This window comes from Accipiter gentilis, chromosome 2, assembly GCF_929443795.1.
Source record: "Accipiter gentilis chromosome 2, bAccGen1.1, whole genome shotgun sequence".
NCBI classification, from domain to species: Eukaryota; Metazoa; Chordata; class Aves; order Accipitriformes; family Accipitridae; genus Astur; species Astur gentilis.
In genome coordinates this window covers 32901663-32921545 of record NC_064881.1, presented here as the reverse complement: position 1 = coordinate 32921545, position 19883 = coordinate 32901663, and the positions used below count along the sequence as shown (strand labels likewise).

Below are 19883 nucleotides of genomic sequence, written 5' to 3'. Positions count from 1 at the left end.
CAATGACTATAATTCAAGAAAGTTGCAAACACATGGACAAGCTCTGTCACACTGCAACTGTCATTTTCCATGTTGTTTTTTTAATGGAAAGGAATGAAGAACACACATTGTCTGTGACAATCTGAATACAATAAGAGACTCCTCAGCTGCTGCTTCTTAGAATTGTTTCAAGAAGCCCAGTATATATTTTATAGGCTATAGAATAACAATGAGATAAAACTTAAAAAGACAAAATAAAAATTGTAGCATAAATTTAGCAGATCTTATCAGTATAAACATCAAAAACTTTCTTACCTGTCTGACGTTGTGTCACTTGTTACTTGATGCTTTACTCCTGAACCATTCTTAATTGAGTCTTGCCTTGTGAGCCCTTGAGATCTGTTTTTGTCCAAAACTTGTGTGGATATGTCACCTGATGGTCCCTGGTACTGTAAATGCTCCTGCAGCTTTGCTTTTTTCTCTTGAGGTGCTTCCTCATTCCGCAAACCTCTACTACCTTCTTGGTCAGGCTGCTGTGGTGCATTTGATCCACTGTTATAGAACCAGGCTCCAGATTTTGTGAGGATTTCTTGTTGTTTTCGGCACAAGTTACATACCCACATTACCTGTTCAAACACATTTAAATGGAAAATCTGTTAGCTTGTGAACACTGTACACAAAGTTTTCATCAAGCATATATCAAATAATTGTTGTCATTTCGAAAGGCAGAAAGAATACTATTTTAATTCTTTCTATTAAAATTACAATAGTTTAGCCACAGCACAATAAAATATGTCTGTACAACCTTGGAGGAAATCATTTCAGAAAAAAATACAAACTCAAAAATACTTTTATTCTACTTTTGCTGCATCATTTGTAAAACAAGGGAAAACCACAGACAGTAGCAATATAAATGAAAAGAATCTACATATTGACATTCCAATGGCAGTAAACGTAATATTTGAAAATGAAGACTATAGGTTGAGGATGATAGGATGATAGAAAAAAGGAATAAAAAAATGAAGATGCATTAAACATTTAATCTCTTACTAAGTCAGAGTGAGGAACTTTGGAATAGATCCTCTCCTGTTGCAAACAAGTAATTTTATAATTGTCCAAAATGCCCTGCTGATTTACTTCAGTGGTGATCTGTATCTTACATTTACATGAAGAAGCTGGCTTCAAAAAGTGACTTGCTTTTCAAAGCCATTGTAAATCAAAGCCATTTTATAAATAAAGTAACACAATATATAAGGTGGTGAGTGTCTCCATGGCCAAGATTTAGCTTTCTCTGTATGCTTACTAAATTATTAAAATGATTACAGCTTCTCAGTTGTAAGATCCTCTGCATAGTAATGAGATTTTTTTAATATTCTAAAATGTACTTGCTTGCAAAGCTTTTGTATCCGATCACCTTAGTCACATGGCAGTGCAGGAAATTGCCAATGCCAATTATCTGTAAATTAATTTCACATTCAGTTCTTCTGTTACATGAGAATAAATCAGGATGTAATGAATCAAATACAAAAGACCGATTATTAATACAATGGCAAATTCAAACTGGTTATTGTGTTATCTTAAAATTTCGATTGTACAAAGCATTAATTCACCACTAGTTTAGTCCTTCACTCCTTAATCTCCATTTTTCTTTAGCTTTAACTCAGTTCTTCTGTTATATATTTTTGTCTTAGCTCATAGACAAAATTGTATCTTTTCTGCTACATGTTCCTTGAATGTCTACATTCAGCCTTCAACCTAGTTATCAAGCCTACAGTTTTAATCCTACACCAAGCTGCCTCTTTTTCAAGGGTTTACAGTACGGGACATTCAAAGGCTTACATTAATGCTCTTCATTATTCTTTTAAATGCAGTTAGTTCCATGGTTGAATCACATGGAAAATGTAGCTTCTACCTCCACAATACATCTGCCTCAGTCCACCAGAAAACGTTTCAGAAGCTGCAATCTGTATCTTACTTTTATTGTCCAGACAGCTATCTAATAGAAAATTTAGACCATGCTGTCCAGTCAAGTCTCGCCAAAAATGTTTTGATGAAAGCGTCATATAGAAGGTTACTTGGATACAAGGTAACTCATTGACTACCTCATTCACAAACTGCCATACTGGGGCAGGAAAAGGAGGCACCACTTGTCCATTTAATGGTGGCAATATGCCCCATCACGGTAAACTTCCTTCTTAACTTTTTATAATGCTGATATTCCATCTGTGAGAACTCATGTCTGACGATTTCAACAAGACAGAACAAAATATCAAAGCAGGGTAAAAAAGAGAGACTCCCTGAGCAGCAGCTTGCTGTCTGAAGCAAGTTGGAGGTCCTGAGAACAAAGGTCAATACTGTGTATGTTTCAGGCCTGGCCATCATTCAAATACAAATTTAAGAACAGGTCTGGTTTACCTTTGCTAATTAATTTAGAAAGTACATGAAAGCTCCAAACTGAAATTTCAGCACAAAAGACAGAAGTATTTTTGCTCTCTTTAATCAGTAACAATTAAAAGCCTTTATTATTTCTGGTTGGTTTGTACACAGCTGAAAGAAGTTCTAAACTTTCCATATATGTGTCAGGGCAATGAAAGGACCAGATCTGAAACAATTATTTAAGTATACAAATATATAACAACTTGAATGACTACAAGGTAAAATCCCCCAAAGTTTTTGTGTGTTATTTTTCCTTCTATTAGTAGATGTTAAAATGTCACAAAAAATAGATATCACAGTCTAAACACTTGAGCAACTATGTCCTTGGCTTACAGCCACATTTTGTCTCAGGATAATGCACTCCAGGATGACCAGTATTATTCTCTTGTACCCAAGAGAATGAGAGGTCCTTCTGAATGAATATGATTTAATATCTCCTCCTCTAAAAGTAGAATCAGGAGGAGTACTCCTGACCTAACCTCTTCCCCGTGATACACAAAATTTAGTGATCTGTTTCAACATAAATCTTAGCTCCTGCCAAACTAGGTAGATGCTGATGTATAGCAGAACAGACCAATGCAGTTGTCAGTGCCATGAGACCCATGTGAAACAAGCAAACATTTTATGGTAAAAGTTTCATCAAACCCAGTCCCTGATTAAAGATGCTGTGCTATGCTATCTTTGTTGTTGTTCTCTACTGTGTCATCATCTGGTATTTTATTTCCACCTCTATAGCTTGGAAGCTGTTTTTCAGTGACTGTCAGTGACACTTCAAGGAAGACACCATATTATCTCCCAGGCCCTGCTGAAGTCAAACTGGTTTCAACAGTTTCCACTGTGCAGTGTTTCTTACAGACTACCGAAGTAATTGGGTCAGGCCGGCAGGAAAACAGTATGAGCACTTAAACTGAAAGCACTTCATGAAAAAAAAGAAAATTTTTACAGAAAAGAAAAATTTACTTAAAGTATTTCATGTTGAAAAAAATTCAAATATACAGCATTAAAAATGCATATATTTATGTATTTTGCAGATTTTTTCTGCCCTTCTAAGAGTGTTTCATAATATTATAGCTAACACTTCCAATAAAGCCTTATTTGCAATGTACTTGCAACAGGTAGACTTCCATAGTGTTGACCCAAGCAGCTATAATTTTAGCTTCAAATAATCACATACAATGAGCAGATTGGCAACTGTCACACACACATAGAAATGTATGTGCTTTCAGTGGGCACCAAGCAGTTAGCAGTTCAAGCACTCAATGAGTACAGGGCTAAACTGGCTTCTCCAACTTATCGTAGCATGTAGAAGTACACTTGCAATTTAAAACATAGTGGCAATTTACAGTGCAGACCTCTCAATTAAATGACAGACACACATGTAAGATAGTGTCATAAGAGCACAGACGGGAAGGTGGCATATTCCTGGACAGGATTTCTGCTTTTGCCCCCAGGTGCATGCAACAGAGCGCTCAGCAGCTCACATACACGCAGAGCAGCTCTGTCCCTGCCAAGTCCCCACCAGGACAGAGCATTTCATGTGACTGTGACAGCAGCACAGCAGAGAAGGGAAGGGGAGACTACGTGAGTCAATTGGATGCTCAATACATGCATTTTGACGTATCTGCAGAGACGACCCGCAGAAATTTCCCTTGTAAAACAGTAATTAAAAAAGGGCTAATCCCTTACATCAGAAATCTGCGCTCTAATGTAGGCACGCTACCTACTACACCCATTTACAAATCTCCTCACCACCACTCTAAAGAGTTCAACAGTCAAGAACACGTTTTGTACATGAGCATCAGTGTTGCAACTTGTGGGTGTCAGTTCTTCTCAACATGGGAACACTGCCAATTTGAAAAGGAAAAAATGGACAAAAATCTGCTCTCCAACATCTCTAATTATTATTTAAGTACTCGTTTAAAATTAGAATCTAAAGTGCTAGGGGCACTGTATCGAGACGTGCATTTCAGTGCAAAAGGCTGAAACACCACCTAGTGCCTAGGATAAGAACTGCTGAAGTTCTTTTCAAATAAATTTCTCCTGTAAACTGTGAAAATAACCACACAAAATATATCTACCCTGACGTTTTCGCATTAACTCTTAATTTAATTTGGGGTTTTTAAGACAAATTTCTTTTTTTATCCAACACTGAGAAGAAGTATTCTGAATGTGGATTAGACAGATTTACCTCAAACCTTCCATGTGCTTTCATTCACAAAGATTAATTCTATACACAGAACAAACAAGTTCTAACACATTTTGGAATTCTTCAGCAGTTTTTACAAGATTCTTCATAATATGCTCTCACTTCTGCTAACACTACCCAAAAGCTTTCATCACATAATATTAGCACTTTTTATTACATAAGCCCACAAAAAAAAATTCTGCAAAACCTACAATTATCAGCCATTTCAAATCTACGTATCACACATAATTAATGCACAAAAAATCACTCCCTCATATTGTCCTAAATCAAACATTACAGATTTGTCTATTAGATTAAATTCTTCAAAACACATTTCACACACCACTTTAAATTCATAGACTCATAGAATGGTCTGAGTTGGAAGGCACCTTAAAAGATCACCTAGTTCCAACCCCCCTGCCACGGGCAGGGACACCTTCCACCAGACCAGGTTGCTCAAAGCCCCATCCAGCCTGGCCTTGGACACTTCCAGGGAGGGGGCATCCACCCCTGCTATCTCTGGGCAACCTGTTCCAGTGCCTTAGCACCCTCACCGTGATGAATTTCTTCCTTATACCTAATCTAAATCTATCCTCTTTCAGTTTAAAGCCATTACCCCTTGTCCTATCACTACATGCCCTTGTAAAAAGTCCCTCTCCAGCTTTCTTGTAGGCCCCCTTTAGGTACTGGCAGGCTGCTATAAGGTCTCCCCAGAGTCTTCTCCAGGCTGAACAACCCCAACTCTCTCAGCCTGGAAAAGATATTTATAAAGAAATTACATCTGCAGATGTCTTAAAGCAAAAAATATGTCATTTAATAAAAAGGATATAGTATGACATTCATTTTAATATTTTCAGGTAAATTATGTGAAAAGACAGCTGCTTTACAAAATACCATTCACGGTTCCCCAAAGTATAATTACAGATGGCCTAACACTAACTTCTAAGAACAAAATGGAAATCTTATTTTATTTAAAATTAGATTAAAAGGCACAGTATATTTGATTACACATCAGCCTGAGTTTGATAGCTTAGTCACTACAATCTAAGAAATAGTGACACCAAATCCTCATCAGCCTTCAGAACATTACTTTGAATTACAGGTGGGCAGAGGTGCAAAATTGTACTGGAAGGCTTTCATAGGACAGTGAGGTTTATTATTATAGTTTTATCAAATGTCTTAGAGTTCAGCTGCTTGGCAGAAGCACCTAATATATTAGCATTATATTAACTGTTGTGCCTGCTGCTAGTGTTGTTCAGAAAATTTCACTTGGTTTAAATATATATTGATTATTTTTTTTTCTTCATATTTTATGTAAGATACAACTCCTTAAACATTATAAAAGGTAAGAATACAGCATTGAAAGGAAGGTGGAGAAAAATGGAAGAGTAGGGAAACTCTTTGCTCGGGTCCAAAATCAAGGTAACTAATCATATTTACTAACTGACATACATACAGTTAGTCCCTCTTTTCTTTTTTTTTTTTTTTTCCAATCTGTCACAGATGCAAAACAACTTCATTACATCACAGAGCAGTGCAATGTTTGAAGCCACCCTGCACCAAGGAAGTTTCTTCAAGGAAGGAGTATTTCATCTCCATTAGTCACTATGTTGACTTGGAACGGATAACTGCCAAATCAGCGTTGGCACTCAGTAACATAAGTCAGCTTCCTCTATACAATCACAGCAGTTATGATTATTTAGCAAATGTATGCATCTTTGGCTAATGTGGCCCTAGTATAAGTAGGACCCAATGGTATCTTACTTCCATCCAGTCTCAATTTCTGCTGATCTTTCCCCATTTTGCCTATTTGAAACATAACAGTGTTTCCAAAGAACTTAAGTTTAATCACTTGGTCTCCTGGTTCTGGGACTGAGAGGGTCACTTGGAACATTGTCTCCCCAGAAAATGAGACTGAACTGCTTTTCTGGTTATTGGTTTGTTTCTGAATACATTAAAATCCCCCAAAGTTTTCCAGTAAAACAGCAACAGCACTATTAATTGTCCCTGTCAGAAGTAAAACTTTTTAGTACTCTGCATATTATTTAAGAGTTCAAAGCTCTTTGAATTAGAATAGAAGACTTTTTGAAGTTAGCTAAAGTATAAAATCTGACCTATTTCGGTCTATACACCACCAAAAAATGGCTCATGTTTGCTCTAAAAACAATAATTCACTTCCGCCCCCCCATCTGAAATCTGTATTCTCTCTTACAACTAAGAGTACTGATTTCTATTACGGGTGAGGCAAAATTTGTATCCCTTTATATGAGGTGCTCCCTTTAAAATTTTTACATTTGATATCCCTTTTTAATGAAAGCAAATGCCTACAACTGCGTAAGACATATACATAGCATGCGCTATCAATAGCCAACATTCATATTTCAGGAAAACATAGAGGCTTTTACAATGGCTGGAGGATTTAGGGCTTATCTATAGGGACATCATTCTAGGGGTTTAGGTCCAGATTACTGATGTATCTTTTGTATTTACTAAGATCTATTTTAAAGACACAAATTATCATTTTGCAGTGAATTGAATAAATCATACCTGCTTTAAGCTCATACATTGTCAACAGCAGTCAGGATATATTTTTAATGAAGCAGAAACTTTTCCAATTCATTTTACTGCTCTGACTGTACAGACAAGTCATCATCATGTAAACATGAGGGGCTGCCCATCATCAATTTCTACCTTTCTTCAAAGAAATCTTGTTTTTCTTTTCCTGCTGTCTTCTTTCCAAGCATCTATTATTTTTTGAAACTTAATAGTTTTTTCTTTTCCAGTATCAATCCTACCTTGAGCAGGAGGTTGGACGAGATAAATCCCAGGTCCCTTCCAAATGGAATGATTCTATGATCATTTGCAACTGCATTTTGGTAACTATTTTTCTACATAAAAATAAATCCTAAATAACTGTTTTAAGGTCAATAGAACAACTCTGGATTTATTTGATTGTAACTGAGAACAAAAACTTGCAGTGGTTACAGTACTGTGAAATATTCCTTAATGATGGTTTAGCTTTTTATTTTCTATCAATCAATTTTACTGCTTCTCTTTCAAGGCAAAATGAATCTGCAAGATTTCATATCCTCTAAAAAGGAATTAATAACATTATTGGCATTGCATGGTACCTTCTCCTACAATCAGAAGATTGTAGGTCGGGGAGGTTTAGACTGGGCTTTAGGAAACATTTCCTTACTGAGGGTGGTCAAACATTGGAACAGGCTTCCTAGAGAGGTGGTCAGTGCCCCAAGCCTGTCAGTGTATAAGAGGCATTTGGACAATACCCTTAACAACATGCTTTAACTTCTGTTCAGCCCTGAATTGGTCAGGCAGTTGGACCACATGATCATTGTAGGTCCCTTCCAACTGAAATATTCTGTTCTGTTCTATTCTATTCTGTTCTATTCTATTCTATTTTAATCCAATACTGCACTATAGCAAATAGAGGTTACACCTCAGTATTTATCCTTTCAATTCTACTTCGTTCATTCAACTATACCTGTGGAATACCTTCACTCTTTGTGTCACACCATTTCCTTCTGTGAAATTAATGCATTTAGTCAGTGAAGTATATATTACAGGAGCAAAGATAATCTCTGAATTTGTGACTGTTATGAGTTGATAAAGATCACCTATTTTTTCAATATTTTGCTATGCCACTAGTCTGTGCTATGGTACTGACTTTCACTTTCATGCAAGTAATAATCAGTTTGACCAAATGCCAAAACTGCTATAACGTTTATTGGCCCTGTATCCATAATGGCACATGGATACCCATGCCCCAAAATTGCATTAAATACCACAAGGATTCCAATACCAGTTAACTAAAGTGGGAAACATTACAATACTGGTATGAGGCTAACATCTTTAAATGTATTTTAAAGGATATCTGTACTTGCACACAGAAATTCTGTATACTGAGAGGGAGCCCATACTACACATTTGGTCTTGTGTTTGTAGTGAACGGATATATTATGCATGAAAAGTTATGATGGTCATAAACAACCGAGATGGCATCAAATAAGTATATCCCTTCTTGTGCATGCATTTGATATAGTATATAGTTACATGATTCTATCTTCTAAGCGTAAGAGAAAAATATTATAAGTTACTACAATTTTTAAAAAGTATAGTCACTGTTTTGTACTAACGCAGTACTTACCATCCTAATGGACAGTGCATCTTTCTTCTATCCATTTTTTTTATTATCCTTAAGGCATATACTAGCAATTTTTTTCATACTTTTCTTTTCAACCAAGAGTACAATTAGCAACTAAGATACTGACTAGGAAAACAGATTATCTGTGTTCAAAAAATGTGAAAAAGGCTGCCACATGCACAGTAGGACTCCACATGCATGGCAGGACTAGAAACTGTTAGTTGGAACACTAATCTAGGTGGGTTAATATAAGCCAGAGCACTTCCTTCCTAAAGTATACTGTATAAAAGGAAGCAGTTCAAGTATAAAATAACTGACATTCTTCAAGATCTATAAAGGTACTAATTTGCTTTCTCCGTTATGGCACAGGCATCACTCAACACTGTCCAGTCCAAAGTCTTTCTGTCAATGCCAGTGGAAATAATGCATAATTCCTGCGGAGTGCCATATTGACCATACACAACTCCTTCACAAGCTTTCATGACTTCATGAAGAACTAGACGGTGTAAAGGCTTCCAGTGAGGAAATGGCTAACGTGAAATCAGGTGTGATCTGGACATAGTACCCACTGGTGAGTGTTACGTCCCAGCAAATACAGCTACACCACTTCCAGAGAACAGAGTTTGTAAGCCCACACAGTACTCCACAGGGCCATGAGGGCTCATTAAATAGGTGCAGTGGGTTTTGGCATGAAATAAACCTGCCCTAAGTGAACAGAATCTGCAACATGATTCCACAAAGTCTTCTTTAACCTTGGAAGCTTGCATAATTATGTAATACACTGAGAATGTACAGTTGGCCGAGCTACACCTTTACTAAATTTTAAGGTTTGTAACAATCTTAGGAAAGCAAGAGAACTGAGCATACATCGGCTGTCCTTTTTCTCAGCAAGTTTAAGCTCACTAAATAAGAATACTGGATAGAAAGCAAGCTCGTGTATTGATTCCAGTTGCCTGCTGCTTCAGGCAACAGCATTTTTGTTAACAACTTTGTAATTTAATAAAGTGCCATCTTAAAATTAACTAGAAATAATGAGGCCAAAATCTGTCAAAATGCTTTTCCAAGTCCTAGAGCTACAATGGAAAGAAAGCCTTTTAACTTCCAGTGCTCATTTATTCCAAGCTAGTTTATTGCTATTTATTCTTGTACCAGTGTTCTCATCTAGGTTAAATGGCTCCTTTCTCTCCTCAGTGTTTGCTGCCTCATGTTTTTATAGAGACCAGTCAGAACCCTCTCTGCGTTCATTTTTCAAGACCAAATAGATTTTGCTGTTTCGGGCTATGCCTATACTAGCAAGGCATAATGACGTCACAGGGCCAGGTGCTGGTCCATGATTGCCTGCTAATTCTTACGCTTCCTGACACAGTTAGGCCTTTGCTAACCAGCATCTCCCAGACAATGCCAGCACACAGTGTAGGAGAACAGCATGGAGCAAGAACTCCTAATAAGCAGCTTAGACACAGCTACCCTGCTATGGAAAGCAGAATTCAGGGTTGTTGAGCAGGACTGAGCCACACAGGAGTCCCTAGCCTGTAGTTCAGAGTAAAAATTCTTACTAGTCCTTAAATTCCTGATTTTACACTTAGTGCTATTTAATCTCACTCATTTTTACTACTGGAGTTCACAAGGTCATCTGGTTCTTTATTGTAAGGTATCCCATTGCTCCCCTGTACTGATAAGTATCCAACTTTGTGTCACCAATGTATTTAATTACAGAATTCTTGTTCTCTATGGCAAGGCCACTAGTGAAAATATTAAAGAACCTCCCCAGCACTAATGCTTGAGGAACTCAGCTAGGAAGTTGCTTATAGCCTTCCCCTCTATATCATTATTCAGTTAATCCTCATTGTTTCAGTTTAACCAGCAATTTCGAGGTGTTCTTGTACCACTTCAACTTCTGCAAAGAAGTTATAGTTACTTGTTACACTCTAATCCCTAGCCATCTCTGCACACGAAGGAGTTCTTGAACTCCTCAGTCCAGCTGCTTTTTGCCGATTTGTTCCCTGAATTCCTAAAAAAAAAAAATTCTCTATAGAAACCGTTGTTAGAGCAACTTTGCTGATGGATTAAAAATTTCTGATGGCAGTTAAATTTTTGGTAGAAAAATACAAATAGTACAAATAGAGGGTTATGGCTGGAGTAAGGTAATATAAATAGACATTAGAATCATAATTTTCAACAGTTTTATAGCAAAGTGATTGATGCTAACAGTTTATAACACAAATCCAGAATGTCTGAAAATATTAAGTTTTATTCAAGAAAATATTATTACAATATTTTCTTATTATCTTCAATATTTTTGTAACAATTCAGGAAAGTAAGTACTGTGTTCCACCAGATCTGGCACACAACAGACATCATCCAAATGACTGTTCCAAGTTGTTTTATTTCACAAAGATTTTTACTCTCAAAGGCACTGGTAGAAATATCCAAATATCTTACAGTGATTTGATTTTGAGTCTTTTGTTGCCTGAAACTCTCAATTAGAAGTTATTTATGCCGCTTTGTTAGGGAACCAGCTAATAAAAATAACAAATGATCTACAGCACAGAGGTGCTGAGCATATTCATTAGTTAACGCTTGTAAACTGTCTGAAGATGAATGGTACTAAGTGTTCACAGGTTATTTAGTACTACAAGACACAGTATCAACATCAATAAAAGGCGAAAAAGGGAGAAAATGTGACAGGACCACAATAAGCCTGGGGTTTGTATGCAGACAGCATTAAATTGAAGTCAACAGAAGTACACCACTTACATCATCTGTGTCATCACTCATTACTGAAATTCTCTGAGAAAAATGAAAGATCCAACTGTAGTGAAAAGTATCAAAATGGTAATAGAAAAATTGAGATGCTTATCATGCAGTTACTGCTGTATTGAATCCCACATAAACATTCTTCAACTTAACATAAACTTGCTGCCTAGACTCTTCACAATGCAGTCACAGCAGCACAGGTCCCAGTGCAAGCTGCAAAGCTCAGACAAAAAATAAGACATATAGAATCACAGGATATCTTGAGTTGGAAGGGACCCATAAGGAGCATCGGGTCCAACTCCCTGCTCCTCGCAGGACTACCTAAAACTAAACCATACGACTAAGAGCATCGTCCAGACGCTCCTTGAACTCTGACAGGCTCGGTGCCGTGACCACTTCCCTGGGCAGCCTGTTCCAGTGACCGACCACCCTCCCAGTGAAGAACCTTTACCTAATGACCAACCTGAACTCCCCCTGACGCAGCTTCATTCCACCTCCTCGTGTCCTATCGCTGGTCACCAGAGAGGAGATCAGCACCTCCCCCTCCGCTGCCCCCCTTGAGGAAGCTGTAGACTGTGATGAGGTCATCCCTTGGCCTTCTCCCCTCCAGGCTGAACGAGCCAAGTGACCTCAGCCGCCCCTTGTAGACTTACTTGCCCTCAAGACCTTTCCCCATCCTGGTCTCCCTTCTCTGGACACACTCTAATAGTCTGATGTCCCTCATACATTGAGGCACCCAAAACTGCACACAGTACTCAAAGTGGGCTGCCCCAGTGCGGTGTAGGGTGGGACAATCACCTCCCTCAACTGGGTAGCCATGCTGTGCTATACAGGCTGGAAACCTACACTGAGTCGCATGCTGCAACAGCTACACAACTTAACCGTCCATGAGATGCAGCCACAGTTAACCGTGACAGAACAGGAAAAAAACCTAACATTAAAAAAATACTTTACATGTATGTCAGTTTGATGAATTTTGAAATAGTAAAGGAGAGTAAGAGTAGAAAAGCAACAAACTTAGTGACACCTAACACCGTCAAGTATATATTATTTATCAATATGATGAAAAGAGTAACCATATTCTATGAAAGGAAAAAGGAAGTTATGTACAAGAAAATAAAGCTAATTTTTTAAATTCCAGTGTCAGATAATCCCCTTTCTTAGGAAACACATCTGGTTAATTGCCTACATTTCTATTTTATATATATTGACAACTGTCTGTACTTCCATAATAATTTCTTCCTTTAAAATATCTACAAATTCCACATATGCAAAGTCCTTCTGCTACTTCAGCAGCCTGTTGAGGTAGCTAGGCGAATGCTTCCACTTCGCTGCCAGTATAAATTAGCAAGCTTTGAAAGTGTTATTTGTGAGAATTACTGCCTTCCCTAAAATAACTACTACTTCACATTTCACTCAGACAGTTGTATCTACAGTTTAACGACCACTTCCTGCTTTCTTGTTCTTTTGCGTCCTTCCTACTTGCTGTGAAAGAGAGATAGAAGGTGGTAAAGATCTTCACATACACAGTATGTGTATGTGAACTGATAGTATAAAGCAGGACAACGCAATGTCTCAAGTCCTTCACATCCTTCAAAACTCATGAGAATACAGATGAAGTAAGAACAGGAAACAAGTCACGGACTAAATGTCTCAAAGAATACCAATAGCTGAATAGGCTAGTACGCTCTCTTCAAAAAAGTGTCCACACTACGATTTCAGTTTGCAGCTAACAACTAGCAGACTTTTCAAAGAATATTACCTAATTTTAAAGATAATTTAGTCCTGACAAACTTTGCATCAGGATTTGAAGGTCTCATCAGAAGAAAAGACTTTCTAGAAGCATGTCCTGGAAACTGTTTGTGCCTTAGAAATGACATGCAGTTTGCCCAACAAAGAGCATGTAGTTTGTTAGGAAATCTTTTTAAATAGGCTGTGCAGTTATTACATTCCAGCTCTACAGCTGGAAATTCTTATCAATTTACCTTGATAAACCAGCATATCTTACTATTCTCATCTCCATGTGGCTTCTGCTTCTCCCTTCATTTTTTCAGCATACACTACAGACAATGTTGAGTGAAGCAAGTCAAGGTCTGTGGAGACACTGCATGCAGCCTACATAAACAGACTACGTTAAATGCTTGAGGTTTCAGAAAGAAAAGTGGTTAAACAGGCACTTTCACTGAGATTAAATCCTGACACAATGGTTTCTTTATGAAAGAATTTTTTACCTTCTCAAGATATGAAGTTATATGTGTTTTCATTCCCAATTCTGGACCAGACCTAACCCACATTTATCTCCATTGAAAGTGAAGACAGTGGTCTATTTCTCTCTGATAAAGCCATCCCTTTCTTCCCTAGCTGTTATGGGTAAGTTTGTAACTGGTGGCATGCTCTGCCTCAAAAAATTGCCTTATGCAGCAGACAGCTCCTGTTTTGTGGACTTGGGGTATGAACAAACCCTTACCTATGACAACTATATAACATGCAGATGAGAATGTCCCATAAAGGACACAGCATTATGTTACATTTTCCTAGAGTTGGATAAAAAGTAGAAATGGAAAGCATCTGAAATACTGACTTGGCAATATCATAATAAAATATTTCTGGCTCCCTCTAGTGGGCTTTAGTCGTGTACCGCGTTAGCAATGTTACAGTAAGGCACCAACAGTAAAAGGCTTTGGAAAGTTGTAACAAAAAATTCGAAATCTTCACTCAGTACTTCTGGCATTTCTGTAAACAATACCTAAAGTTGCCAGATTTCTTTAAAGGCTTCTGCTTCATTTTCTTTTTCTTTTAGATTTCAGATCTAGATACTTGAAAGGCTTAGAGGCCCTGGTTCAACAATATATTGATCTAATACCTAGGTGTCTGAATAGTCCCCCCCCATTACAGTGTTCTCTGATGAAATTGTCTTGTGTCTTGTACTACAGTGTCACCTTTTCTGTAAACAAAACTAAGTTTAGGTACTTTAAGATTTCTTAAAATCTGTGAAGTACGAATTTTCACATTGCAAATCCTTGAATCTTTCTGAATTTGCAAAATCCCCTGTGTCACCAGTGAACACCAGCCACAGATCAAGATGCTTCAACTACTTTTATTCTTAGAACAGTTTGGTTTGGTTTTACCTCTTTTTTTTTTCTTAAGATTTTTTCCACCTGAATAGTATGCAGGTTCTCCTTAAAATAGCTGGTTCCAAATAAAAGACTCATTTAAATATATTAAAGTGACAAAAAAAATTAAAGATTTCCTTATAATTCTGTTGCACAGCTCATATTATCAGAGCACCCAGTAGCAGGAACTTTCAAGTTCCAAATTAGAACCAGCAAAGTGCTTTATTTTTTTTGAAATGGGCTAAAAATATACTTAAAGAATTTTAATTTTATTCTCTAATTTGATAGCTCTTTTTCTTTTTTCTTGCATCTGCCAGTACAAAGACATCAAATGTTTGAAATCCTAATTTAAATGTCATAGAAGCACTGACAAAGTTTTATGTAGTCTTTTGATTGGTTTTGTTCTTTTCTTTTACAATTAGGACACTAGTTGCAGTAATAAGTTTAAACCAAAGTGGATGACAGATGACGAGTATGCCAGTAAACTGCCTCCTGATTTTATGTAATGGATGACCACAACTGAGCTTATGAAGATCAGCTTACCATCACAGATTCTAGAACCAAAATTCCAGCCCATTCTTCAAAATACACTTATAAACACTGATAGCATTTCAAAAGATTTTTTTTTAAAAAAGGTAAATTGTAAAAAAGAAATTCTGAAAGATTGAGGGCTCCCCCTACTACAACTAATGTTTGCAAAGGCAAAATTGTTCCAGCTTCAACTAAACTGCCACAAAGAGATAAATCTCTCAAAGACTGATTCCATGTGACTCAGATTTTCAAATGAGGGAAGGAAAGCACTCTTTCAGGAAAATTTTATATCAGTATTAGTTAAGTGTGAAAGCAATAAAGCTACCAATAGACAGCACAGAAGACTTGATATAATAAAAGGGAGATGGTATTCTGTTTTTTAATGTATCTAATCTGAAAAACATGTTCCCATGACACAGCTGATACACAATTTACAGCCTACTGTATCCGACTATGACTGACTCAGCTAATACTAATGAACAATGGAAACTCTGTCCTCAGTTTTGAACGAACATGATAGTACTGCATTTTTCTTATATCTGTTCAGAATTGTATGTTGTTTGAAAAATGTTTGTTGAATAACACTGGTTTTGAGAGAGTAACTCACAGATAGCCAACCTCACCACAGTAAATGCACACCTGCTCTGACTTCTGAATGCAAACAGTATGTACACTTCAAACTTTTACAAAAGGAGCAACAAAACAGTAAGAATGCTGCACAGTTTGTTCTCATATATTCAGAGTATTTTCCTGAACATTCTCAAATATCCTATCAGAAAAGACAAAAATTTTGGTTCAGAGAGAAATTACTTCCAAAAATTATGACTTACAATTTTTTTAATGTATTTTAGTGCAGTTACACTGCAACCAAAAGAAGTGAAAATAGCAGTTCTTCCACCCAAAATCAGAAAATGCTATGTTTCTTTATAGGTCAGAAAATGGTAACATATTTAAATTGATAACTAGAGGAACACTCATTCAATAAATCCTATAGAGTAAGGATACATACTTTTCTAAGTTTTCTATGATTTTTTCTAAATTCACTAAAATCATCCTACTCAAAAACCCAAGTCAATAAAACTAGCTACTTTCATCATTTTCATGACATTCAGATCAGGTCCTCACATGGACATAGTATCAAGTACATAGTTCTGAAGGATGATTTCTTCAAAATATAGAAGTTCATAATACTAAAACTATGAAGTACAGGCAAAAAACCCCACATTCATGCAATTTCACTGATTGTTGAGGAAAAACAGGATAAAGATGAAATCAAACTTCAGTAATTTAAAGGATTTCTTGGGACCTAGGTTGAAGTGATTGGAAAGGCAATTATTTTTCATCTATTAAAAATTTATTTGTAGAATTTCTTGGGATCAGTTATGTCTTCACTCCTACCTGACAGGTTGATTTCCTGTAAGCATATGGCACATCAGACAGGGGAAGCGCTGCTCACATCAAAATTAGCATCACCATATATCTAACTATAACCAGAGTTTGAACATGATGACGCACAACCGCAAGGATGAAAGCCGCAGGATATACTGGGTTTGGCTGGGATAGAGTTAATTTCCTTCACAGTACCTAGTATGAGGCTCTGTTTTGGATTTGTGCTGAAAATAATGTTGATAACACACTGATGGTTTAGTTACTGCTGAGTAGTGCTTCCACAGCATGAAGGCCTTTGCTCCTCAGACTGCCCTGCCAGCGATTAGGTTGGAGAGGCATAAAAAGTTGGGAGGGGACACAACTGGGACAGCTGACCCCAACTAACCAAAGGCATATTTCATACCATATGATGTCATGCTCAGCAATAAACTGGGGCGGAGGTTGGCGGGCACCTGCTGCTCAGGAACTGGCTGGGCATTGGTCAGTTTGTGGTGAGTGATTGTTTTCATTTGCATTACTTGGCTTTCTTAGGTTTTATTTTCCTCTCTGGTTTTTTTTTTTTCTCTTTTCCTTACAATTTTATTTTTTATTATTTCTTTTTAATTATTAAACTGTTACTATCTCAACCCACGAGTTCCTTTCTCACTTTTACCATTCCAATTCTCCCCTGATCCCACCATGGCAGGGGAGTGAGCGAGCAGCTGTATGGTGCTTAGCTGCTGGCCAGGTTTTTAAACCATGACACAGGACGACAAAGCTTCTATTTCACACTAAAACCACTTTTTTTGAACTTACAATAGTAAAATCTAAGGTCCTTTCCTAAGTAGCTTGTTTGCAGTGCTTTCTAATTAACTGTAGGAAATCTAGCAAATGCTGGGATATATGGGACAAGTCTCAGTAACTTAATTATATCCTCAGGCTTTAAGAATAATAGCCACAGCTCCCTCATTGGACAACCACAACTGTAAAGGCATAACAAAGATCTCACTGCAGAATTTTCAAATGACAGGGGAAAAGAACCTGACTTGCTTTTTTTACACTTCATATAACGATCATAGGATTGCTTTAAGGTTTATTGTAACTAAACAGAAGCATATATCCAGATCTGGATGGAATGATTTTGGTATACATGGAAAGAGTTGCACTTGCACTTTGAATAAAAAAGGATGCTTTATGTCTAGTAGTTTTAAAAAAACTATCCAAATTATGTCAGGACTGTCTAAAAACAAAATGTGTCTAAGTTCCATTAATGCCCAAAATTCAGTGTTGTACTCCTCATGTGCCAGGACTGCTGCTAATGAGGTGAGAAATACTGGCTTTGGAGATGTCAATAAAAGGAAACTCACAGATTTATATACAACTCTTCTCCTTCTGGCCTAGAGACAAACTCTTTTCAATTCAGCATCAGCTGTGAGAACTACTGCAAGCTTGAGGGAAAAACAGGGGAGAGCATGCATGCGTATTTACAATGTAAATTACAAATTTACAATATGTGCATATCATCTAGCTCTGTTTTTCCACATCAACAGATGTGAAGAAAACTTTTCCAGGCTAGTTAGAGGCTTGAGAAAAGTAGATCACTACAGCATCTCACCTACTGAGAGCATTATCACAATGACAGGAACAAGGTGGCATATTGGGGCAGTGGCTTTGGATCAGTCGTGTCTTCACAATCCTTGAAGGAAGTAATGTTGTGTTTCCTATGCTTACTAATTTCGTCACTGCAGAGTACATCCAGATTTACAGTACTATTATTCTCAGCTGGCCTAGACACTGTATGCTTTCAAATCAAATGCATACTTCGCTAGTTATCTTTTTCATTTATTTATTTAGGAACATTTTTGACAAAGGTATGACAAAGATCTGAAACAGTGACTGATCACAGAAGTTTTATGAAGCTTCCGATTTAAAATATCTTGCAGCAGATCACTTCTGAGGGACATGCACTTTGCAGATGTGCTCCACAGAGCCAAAACAGTACTTTGATGATAAAGATCCAGGCCTTAACATAGAAGTACCCAGTTAGTTTACAGCCACCTTTTTCAGCTCGTCACCTATGCTCTATAGGAGGCTTCAACTAACAGAACCTCATGCTGATCTTAATAGTTACTAATAAATAAAAGTTTATCTATTGAAAAATCACTCAAAACATGGATCACGTCTCCTTACCTTTACTAAAAATGTTAACGTTTCATTTACACAAGGTTTTCCTTAAATAATGCCCAGATAATCTGTGCTGCAACTGTTGTACTAAACATGAAAAGGAAAGATTAATAAATAACATTAAGAAAAGCTAAAAGTTATAGGAAAAGGAAAAGCCTAATAGGCTTGGATTCATTATTACTTAAAATTGAATTTAAAATTTGTGACACAACTACAATAGAAGTATCAGAATCCTATTCACAATACAAAATGTATCTATGGTATTTTATTAAGCTTTTGACACAACAAAATTACAGAAGCCTAATGTTGCAGGATCATAACTATTTTATTTCAAAGTCTCTTATAAATAACCAGTTCAGATAAATACATCAAGAAGCTATAAAACAAAAATAATCGTATTAATCAAGAAAAAGTCCAGAAACATATATTACCACAGAATAATCTCTTTGCAACATGGTCCATAATAATAAAGCATTTTATCTTGAATAAAAAAATAATATTTTTAGACATTTTTAATGAGCACTTGAGAGTGGTGTCTGGTTCTATGGGCTCAATTGTGAGTTGTTCTTCACTTTTTGCTACAAACCAAATATGTTAATAACAATGGAAACAATTATGCTTTTCCCAAATGACTGAGGCCAGACATCCACTATAGTGAAAGTTTTCTCTGGTCTCTTGCAATGAAGTCCATGACAAAAACAAGCAAAACCAGGATTTGATAAAACTAAAAAAGAATTTAAAGCAGATTAAGATGAATTTCCTTCCCACGTACAAAGCAAACCCCATGATTTTATATAATCATAGAATCATAGAATCATTTAGGTTGGAAAAGACCTTTGAGATCATTGAGTCCAACCATCAACCATGCCCACTAAACCATGTCCTGAAGTACCCCAGCTACTCGCTTTTTTAATACCTCCAGGGATGGTGACTCAACCACTTCCCTGGGCAGCCTGTTCCAATGTCTGACAACCCTCTCAGTAAAAAAATTTTTCGTAATATCTAACCTAAATCTCCCTTGCCTCAACTTGAGGCCATTTCCTCTCATCCTATCTCCAGCCACCTGACAGAAGAGACCAGCACCCACCTCACTACAACCCCCTTCAGGTAGTTGTAGAGAGCAGTAGGGTGTCCCCTCAGCCTCCTCTTCTCCAGACTAAACAACCCC

General features: G+C 37.0%; 1 protein-coding gene across 41 annotated transcripts in view; it reads right to left on the bottom strand.

The window, feature by feature from the left end:
* Window positions 1-19883, bottom strand: part of RIMS2 (regulating synaptic membrane exocytosis 2) — a 489705-nt gene that overhangs the window by 356245 nt on the left and 113577 nt on the right. For all 41 annotated transcript variants that reach the window (XM_049817916.1, XM_049817521.1, XM_049817538.1 and 38 more), the window contains one exon: window positions 295-605. In XM_049817916.1, the coding sequence (XP_049673873.1) occupies window positions 295-605 (311 nt within the window). The remainder of the gene's footprint in view (window positions 1-294; window positions 606-19883) is intronic.